Source organism: Rattus rattus, chromosome 6 (genome assembly GCF_011064425.1).
Source record: "Rattus rattus isolate New Zealand chromosome 6, Rrattus_CSIRO_v1, whole genome shotgun sequence".
Lineage (NCBI taxonomy): Eukaryota > Metazoa > Chordata > Mammalia > Rodentia > Muridae > Rattus > Rattus rattus.
This window is the reverse complement of record NC_046159.1, coordinates 16,421,295-16,430,981: the sequence shown is the minus strand read 5'-3', so window position 1 is coordinate 16,430,981 and position 9,687 is coordinate 16,421,295. Positions and strand designations below refer to the sequence as shown.

Sequence of the window (9,687 nt, the reverse complement as noted above, 5' to 3'; positions counted from 1 at the left end):
CTAACTTACACATAGACCTTAAATCCAACAGGAAGGATGATTGGATCCATAATAACAGTGCTAATATAATAACAGAAGAAACATTTAGCATAGTCCCAGATTCCATATGTGAGTATTACCGTCAGTATTAATCCTGCACTATGAAAAACAGTTATAGAGGAGTGAGATCTTAGTTTATTCCCCACATGGTTTGTCCAGCTAAAGAATACAGTTATCTTTGACAATGGGAATTTTTATTCTAATCCTGTTGGGAAAGCAGAAGCCATCGTAACTGTCTTTAAGGATTCTAGAGTTTTGAGAATATTTGTAGGGCATTAAATGAGAGTAATATTTTCCAGTTACACAAAGCTATTTCATGTAGTTATTTAAAAGTTCCTAGTGTTCTATAAACTTTTATAAATATGTAATACACACAAGAATTAGTATTTTGTAATGAAATATTTTCTCAGAAAGTGGGTAGGATTTCTAAAGACTATTGTTGCTCTAAATGTGCTCTAATTTGTCCTAGATAGCTGAATTGAAACTAAATTTGAATATTATATCATCATTTGTGTCAACTGTTTTGTCATAAAAGAAAGGGTGGGTACAGCAACATAGACAGAGAACACTATATCATCTATTCCTCAATACTCCACAGTCATAATCCTTAAGCCATGTGTGCTCTTCAATATGGTTCTGACACCAATGTGGATAAAAATTTCCACCCTTATGCTTAGTGTCTTAATAGGGCCATTGTGTACTTGTCAGGATAACTCAGGTTCAAGATTGAGCAGGTCATTTGATATAGTCCAAGGTAGGGTGAAAAATTTTCATCCTCAGTGTACTTTCTTTTTCAAGAGAAAACCACTCACTGCCTACTCTGTGTGGATAATTATGTAGCCTTTGTCTCAGGGAGAGATGAGAATGTATTTTTTTTCAATTTCTCTAGTTACACATCAATGATCCTGATCCTATCTCTTTTCTAGCATCCAAGTGCTACAATACCGGCTTCAAGAGGCTTTTTCATTGCACTTGAAAAGCACTTCTTTTTGACCAGAGAGATGCATTGGCATTAAAGAGCACATTGCTCTTGTAGAGAACCAGAGTTTGACTCAGAACATCTATGTCATGTAGCACATAAGCACTCTTTAAATCCATGTCCAGGAGACTTGACACCTTCTTCTGAACTTTGTCAGCAGCTGAATTTACATGTGCACGTGCCTGAAAAAGGAATCTTTATTCACCTGATGCAATTATTGTCTCTGAGGACTACAACATCAGTCTTTTAACCTAGACCTAGTCCCAGAAGGTTCTAGTCTCCAAACAATCTTATCTAGGCCTGACATAGAATGTTTTCAGCATTTATGACTTACTACTAAATGAGGTCGTCCTTTTTGTTCTTGGCATGCTCTAACTGGCTGCTTCAACTCAACTGCTCTGGCTCAAACTCCTCTGGAGTCCGACTGATTCAATATGCCTACTCTCAGCCTCTCCTGAATTATTCTGCTTTACCTCAAACTAACTCTAGCAATCTGTTCTAATATTCTGGATCCTTCTTATTCTCTAGCTCATTCTGTCTTTTTACCTACATCTGGCTTGTTCTCTCTTCAACCTCTCTTTGCAAAACTCTCCTGGAAAAACCGCTTTCTTTCTTTCTCTGTGTTGCTTTTTCATAAGTAGCTTTACCTTCCCCTCCCTTCTTGTGAGATTTACGTATATCCTATTCTGTCAAATCTTTCTTCGATTAGACATTTTGTCTGTCACTAAATTAGATATGTTAAAAAATAGATGCTTCCTTCTAAGAGCTCATCTGACCTTCATAGTTTTGGATTAAAGGTATGTACTAAGGGCATCCCTGTACTCTAGAAGGAGGGACAAAAGGTGTGTGCCCACTACAACTAGAAATAGTTTTTTTCCAGTAAATAACCCAATCTTTAAGTTGACAATGTGATCAAATACCCTGCAACACATACCCACAGAGTTAAAACAAAAATAAACCCTAAACTAAAAATTTTAAAAAAACTAATAATTTAAAGATTTTGAATCTCAACAACTCTTTGATCATGATGGTTTTGTATACTGGTTCATATCACAGGTCCAATCTACATGGTGAACAATAGATTTCCACTTTTTTCAAGCCTGATGGGTCTTTTTTTTATCATTTCTTCAATGTTGTTTTATCTCCTTACTATTCAACTACCTCATTTTTCCCATGGGCTTCAAGTTTTTGAAATTTTTTTTCTTTTTTTCGGAGCTGGGGACCGAACCCAGGGCCTTGCGCTTGCTAGGCAAGCGCTCTACCACTGAGCTAAATCCCCAACCCCTAAGTTTTTGAATTTTTGTAAGCGCTCTCTATCACTGGTCTAATTTATCCTTTATTTCTTTGCATTTCATCCTGACTCCCTACTCTCTTTTTTTTTTCTATTTGTCCTAACAAATAGAGATCAGTGCAGCAGATAGCATCCACAAGTCTTTTTGTCATTCTGATAGTCCTTTCCATTGGCAAATCTCCCCTTACCTTGTCAACGCATTTGAGACTCTGTTGCAAAAGTTATTTCCTAAAACAAAGGCAGAATCTAACACCACAGCTTGGTTACAACCCTTCTACATGCCACTGTATGAGAATGTTCTATGTTCTGTACTTGGGATACATCTGCATATTCAGGAGATGGATCTCATTGCATAAGAGAAATGCCACCTATAGATTATAGAAGGAGATGAATGCTCTCAGAAACCTTGAAAGGATGTTCTGGTCTCAGATGGCTTCATCTTACTTCCATGGAAGGTAGGAAGCAATCACCATTACATTAAAGAGGCACACTATCCTGAACTATGTAGGGGAAATAGGCATATCAGGATTGTCACTGTAAAAAATCCACCCTGAACTGGATTAATCTCAGTTGAATATTTCAGCATTCACTGCCTTAGCCATGCAGTGACTACGTACCAACAGCACATATTGTAGAGAGCAAACAAGTCCTTATGCACACACATAAGCACTAGAGAACCCAGAAAAGCTAAACACATATCTTACGTCTTCAGTAGAATGAAGTACGTAGCTGTTGTTCCTGAAATGCCAGAAATGATACAGGTTTGCAGCCTGGTAACCTTTGCTTTTTGATGAGACAGACTCTGTTAGTGTCCTCCAAAATACATGTTTTTATTTATACTTTTTTCACTTAAAACTGGAGCAGTGCTTTTTGGCCATAAAATCTTCATTAGGATTGATGTCAGCTGCATTTTACAACAGCTTTTGTGACTTCTATATTGTATTAGGTCAGGGCCATCCTGATACCCACAAGGTTATGTTTATCTCAGTCAAGGTTCTTAGGCTCTAAATCATAAGTACTATCTCTCACTAAAAAGTCTTCATTCCTGTGAAAGAAGCCAGATATACTTTGAAAAGAATCTCAATGTAATCATGCCTTATATTGCTGTACACTTGGGACTGAGGTAATTATTATAAGAACATTTTCCCAAAATTATCCTGTGCTTAAATGTGGGTAAACAAAAATTATCTGGGCTAGGTCCTAGGAGTCTTAGTCCAGTAGCAGATATAATGAAATCAGTCTGAGGAGAGTTTCATTTTGTCTTTTCATGGATCATTTCGTCCCTTCCCACTGTGAAGCCTAGTCAGTGATAAGTCCAATTAGTAACTGAAATAATCAGTTAATATTTGAAAGCCTATTGAACATTCTTAGTTTCCATGGTAAGTACAATTAGAGCAGTTGTGATATTCTATCATACCCAAATGAGAATGCCTATAGTGAAGACAAGACATCACTACACATAAGCACAACCAATCAAAATGCAAAGCTGTAGAGTGCAGTCCTAATGGATGCATCTAAAATACAACTCTTATACCTTTATATCTTTAGGGGTCTTTATGGAAGATGGGCAGAAAGGGTTCTAAGAGAGATAGTGAAGGCATTTGCTGTGACAATGACTAAGTAGTATGAGAAATAACCTCGCTACCGTGATTGTCTAAACATGACCTAAACAGTGAAATCAATAATAATCTTGTCAGTGTGGATGGGGAAGCAAACAGAGCTTCAGCCCTACATAAAAACTCAGACAACTGAAACAAAGCTGACAGTTGGAAAAAAAGTGTTCAGCAGAAAGAGAGCACAATTGGTCACCTCGTATCAAATGGCCCAGCCTAAATATATACCTATAAGTAACATTATATAAAATATTCTGTACTTGTATAACAAAAATTAATGTAAAAGAGAAGGCCATGAACTTAAAAAGGATCATGGCAGGGTATATAGGAATGTTTATAGGCAAGAAAGGGAAGGGCGAAGGAAAAAGGATAGGATTATATTATAATTCTATAAATAAATAATTTAAAAAAGAAGTCTCCACAAATTCTGGTATGGAATTTGGTCAAAAGGAGCATGTATATATTATTCTCATGGATGTGAACTTTAGCTTCCTATACAGAAATTTATTTAGAAGTTGCCAAAATTAAAAACAAACAGAATCACTTTTATGATACACTGATAGGCACATGCCCAAAGTAATTAAGTCAACAAACCCATATATGACACATTATTTGTGCATTCATGTGCATGATCTATAAGAAAAAAGAAATGAATCCAGATAAAAAGAAAACCGTTGGATGAATGGATAATATAACATGATGCATACACACAATACAAATCTAAATCCATGACCTTTGTAGGAAAACTAAAGGAACTATAATATTATGTTAAACAAAATAGACTAGATACAGAAAGACAAATTTCATATGCTCTCTCACATAGGTTGATTAAAATTTAATTTCCTCTCTCTCTCTCTCTCTCTCTCTGTCTCTGTGTGTGTGTGTGTGTGTGTGTGTGTGTGTGTGTGTGTGTGTGTGTGTGTAAAATGTGGATAGTTGTAACATGAAAATGGAAAGGGAGATGGTGTGGAGTAAGAAAAGAACTAGGGACAGAGAGAGTATAAAATGGGTAAAGTAGTAAGGCTGGGGAAGAGAAAAGAACAGACTTAAAACATATACTAAAATAATACATTTAATTTTGTTACTTTGTATGAATTTTCTCAAAAAGAACAAAAACAGAAGAGCTGCTTTATGCATTACATCTCAAATTGACAATCACATTGTAGCCTTAGATTTTTTTTTAAAATTTACTTTAATTATGGTTCTCTAATGATTCTATTTCCCTTATAGGCAACTACCCATCAGACATGGGGAAAAAAAGGTTAATGGGAAGCCAGGATTTTGTAACTTTTTAAAAATATTCCTTTGGGGAGATTTGAATCTTCATTGTCATCAGTTCAGCTCACTAGCAAAACAACAAACACCAATGAGCAATAGCAGTTCTCAAACTCCAATCATGAATCAGTAGTTGCAGATTCAGAAGAAACCACAAGGCTCCACTGAGCTGCATGAGTCCTTGGAAGTGGCAAGAGGCAGGCAGAATACACCAGAAGTTCTTTGGTGTGTTTCTCTCCATGAAAGTATAACAAGCAAATATCAATGAAGAAAGCAAGAAGAACCAATGCAAAAGTGTAGTCTACTGCCTGTTGGGTTATACTTATACTCTTTCTAAATATCCTGTGTCCTCTCAAGAGTCAGCTCCAGAAAAATCACATGCCCTTTCACCAAACAGCTTTCAGAAAAACACCACATCAGTTCTCAGCAAAACATCCTCTAATGTTTATGGTTTGGCAAAATATCCTCTCATAAAACAGTTTCCAGAAAAACATGGCAAGAGAACTGAGTCTCCAACAAACCCAGAAATTCCCACTTTATCACATAAACTCAATAATTGACCATTTCCTACTATTCCACTAAAAATCTCCATAAATAATTATATCAACATATTTCTCTAATTTCTACATTTTATACAAGATTATAAGAAATAAGATCTTCAGTATATAACCTATACTTGCATTATGTAGTTTTAAAAGAGGTGGTACCAACAGGAAAATAAAAGACAGATTATGCACTATGATTTCTGTATTGTTTTGCAATGATTATACTTTTTGAAAATGGAAAGTCAGAATCTTCTTCAGTTAAGAATAAAATAAATTTGAATGTAAAATGAAGAAATTATGGGCAATTCATCACCCCTACAATGTTTTAAGATGTACACAAGAGCAATAGCCTGAAATAAGTAAAATCTGTTTTGAGCTTCTAACCACATCTTTCATCTTTTGTTTATAGAATTTTAGGAAATGAGGTTCATTACTGTTACCCAAATTGTTTCTTTCCAATCTTTATGACAACTTATATTCATCTATCATAGATCTATATTATATCCTGTATACACTTCTATACATTCTTCTCTCTGTTGTTTATCAGAAGGCTTTCATTTTGTTTCAGTCAGCATCTCATCTGCCTTAGAAACAAAAGAAGGAGCTGTTTAAGCTTCTGGTTTCCCCAAATCAAGATACAAGAATGACCTGCTGGATAGAAGGCACCAAGTGTCACACAAAATAAGAAGATCGGTACATTTTGCAAACTCCAACCTGATATAATTACACAGGAAGAGTATGTGGCATATAACAAGAGAAAGGAAACCACAGTTTGCAAGGCCCTTATGTGGACCATGGTGCTCTGATCTTGACATCCTTTGCCATAGAATTTCATATTCTTGAGATGTTTGCCTAGGGAGTAGATTAAGAGCAGAACACAGGTCAGTGATATAACAAATGGTGTGATGTTTATCAGGCTGAAGAGAAGCATATCTCCAATGATTGCTATATTCTTCAGTTTGCTCTTTACCGTCACATTTCCTTCATGTATACTCAACCAAGCAATCTTCTTAATGTTCACTACCCCAAGATATGCAAACACAAGCAAAGAAGACACCAAGAATATCACAAGAAGAACATTGTCAAGTTTTCTTTTCAGATGAAGAAATAGACGATTGGAAAAGTTGGCTATCTTGAATAAATAAAACATGCTGAGTATGGTCCCAAGCCAAGTGGTAAAATGATTAGTTATAGCCCAGGTAATTCCACTGAAAGCTGTCACTTGAAAATTGTATGTATCTGTAGAAAACACACGTGAATGCCAGTTCATTAACATTGCCCATAACAAACCAATTCTGGAGATGGCAAGAGCAGTTATAATACGTTCAGCTGAGGAGATTTTTCTTCTCTTCATACAGTCGATGGCATTCACTACCATTATGAAGAAATTAGCACAGTTTCCTAAGAGAAATTCTATCATCATTATGATTGTGACGATCCATTCTGCCAAATCCATTGTGTCTAACCAAATGAAAAGGAAAACAAGAACAAAAAAAGCAAGGCTAAATTCACAGATTATGATTCTTTTTTTAAATATGCAAACGTAATTTTACTAGTGGTTAACTGAATATATACAAGAGTTCTTGCTTCTTTTTAACTCTGTGTTGAGCAGAACAATAATGTGTTATAATAATAGGTGAATGAAATCTCACTTTATGAAAATTGATATTACCATAATGTCTTCAATTGTGTACTATTTTTTTTTTATTTTCTGCAATTGACTGGTGTATTTCAGTGCTGCTATTGGAAGGATGCTGCATTGCAATTTGCTAGCAGGCAAATAAAGATGCATTCTGTTCCATTGTTTCAAATGTTGTTTTTTCTTTAAACATTCATTATTTATGACAGCCAAATTTGTTAGTAAAATTTTAGAACTCAATACCTGCAACATGTAAGGGGTGCCAGTCATTACGTGAAACTTAGCTCATATAGAATTATTATCCACTTTGGACTCAAATATTTTTGTTCAAGATATATGAATAAAAGGTCTCAAATTCCCATCTCAAAAGATCTATGGTTTTCAAATGAGCATCAAAGTGACAAACATTCCTTGAAAACTGCCCTATAATAACTAAACCATATATGTACATTTACTCTTAGTAGTTCATAAAAGCATAAATACCTTTAAATGCAAAAACTTGTACACAAACCACACACACACAAACACACACACACACACACACACACACACACACACACACACACACGGACATTTTAAGGGTGGACTATTGCCCTGTGGCCTTCAAAATGTAAAAATTACATTTTGGGATGACACCTAGGATTATAGATTTCTTTCTCTCTCCATTTTAGCTATTCAGCCCATTCTTAATGTTTTAAAACTCTTGTGCAGAGCTTCACAAGCGTTACTTTTGAGCGTCACATCTGTTTCAAGTATTAATTATTTGATTAAAATTATTTGAAAAAATTTAAAATTTTTATACAATTCAAGAATATTCTTTCCAGTTTTAAGCTACAACTGAAGTCCATCTCATCAGTCAAAATGTCTGAGAGCAAAAACAACCAGATATGATTTCACACTGTGATCCCACCACTGAGAAAGTGGAGGGGAAAGCAGTGAAAGTGCAATAATAGGCTTACACAGTCAGATGCTACCTCATTTAAAAAGTGTGTAATGGCTGAAGGGATAGCATCTAGGACTCACATCAGCCATGTTCAAAACCACCTGTACCTCCAGCTCCATCATGGGTGATATTCTCTTTGGGCCAAATGTCTCAGTGGCATTGTTGTTATACCCCACACTCTTGTTTTAAATGGGACTATAAAACTACACATTGATATCTGGATTTATGATTCAACAAGAAAGATATCTTACAATTTTCTACTGAGGAATATGACTAATTTTTATTTTGTCCTATTTTAGAATATTTCTTTAAAATTTCAGCCAATTAACAAAGAGTAAAATAAAATTTATTTACTAAGCTTACTATTTCAACTGGAAGGTCAGTCTACATGTTTCTTAACCCCTTGGAATAAGGACGATATTGTTCTCATCTAGGTTACCAGGTCCAGATTTCAGATTTATTAATTCTCTCTCTCTCTCTCTCTCTCTCTCTCTCTCCTCTCTCTCCTCTCTCCCCTCCTCCCCCTCCTCCCCCCCTGTCCTGTGTGTGTGTGTGTGTGTGTGTGTGTGTGTGACATGCATTATGGTAGGAAAGCAAAAACTTGTTAATTTGTGGTTGTCAAATACATACCACAATACTATTTACAGAAAAAATACTAGGCTTGACAACAATCTCTTTATTGTATATCTATAGGTGAATGGCATGTTTACTATATTTTTATTAATTAAATTATTTATTTATGTTACATGCTGATAGCAACCATGGGTTTAGTACGTCTGATTTCATGTTTGAGGTCGTTGATCCACTTGTACGTGAGTTTTGTGCTAGGTGATACATATGGATCTGTGCATTTTTCTACAGGCAGACACTAAGACCAGCAACATTTGTTAAATTTTGTTTGTTTGTTCCATCGTATAGTTTTGAGTTCCTTGCAAAAAGCAATGTTCCCATTATTGTATGGGTTTATGTCTGGGTTTTCAATTCAAATATCCATAGCCATAAATAATATAAAATATCCCAGTGTAACTTTATCCAACCTACTTTCAAATCTTCTGACCCAAAATTGTCCTATCTAAAAAAAAATCAGAGACAAAAATGGAACAAGATTAAAGGAAAGGCCACCCAGTGACCAGCCCAACTGTGGATCCATCCCATAGGCAGGCACCAAACCCTGACACTATTACTGATGCCATGTTGTGCTTCCAGACAGGATCCTAGCATGCCTGTCCTCTGAGAGGCTCTACCAGTAGCTGACTAAGACAAATCAAATAGTCAGGGACCCATAGGGAAGAGTTAGGAAAAGGACTGAGGGAGTTGAAAGGGAGGGTAGGTACATTAACAGTATCAATTTACTGGGGCCTTA

At 35.7% G+C, this 9,687-nt stretch overlaps 1 protein-coding gene across 1 annotated transcript; it reads right to left on the bottom strand.

The window, feature by feature from the left end:
• Nucleotides 1–6,310: 6,310 nt before the first annotated feature.
• On the bottom strand, nucleotides 6,311–7,198 carry LOC116902827 (taste receptor type 2 member 120). The gene has a single exon (XM_032905158.1). The coding sequence runs from the start codon at nucleotides 7,196–7,198 to the stop codon at nucleotides 6,311–6,313; it is 888 nt and encodes a 295-aa protein (XP_032761049.1).
• Between the last annotated feature and the right edge of the window lie 2,489 nt (nucleotides 7,199–9,687).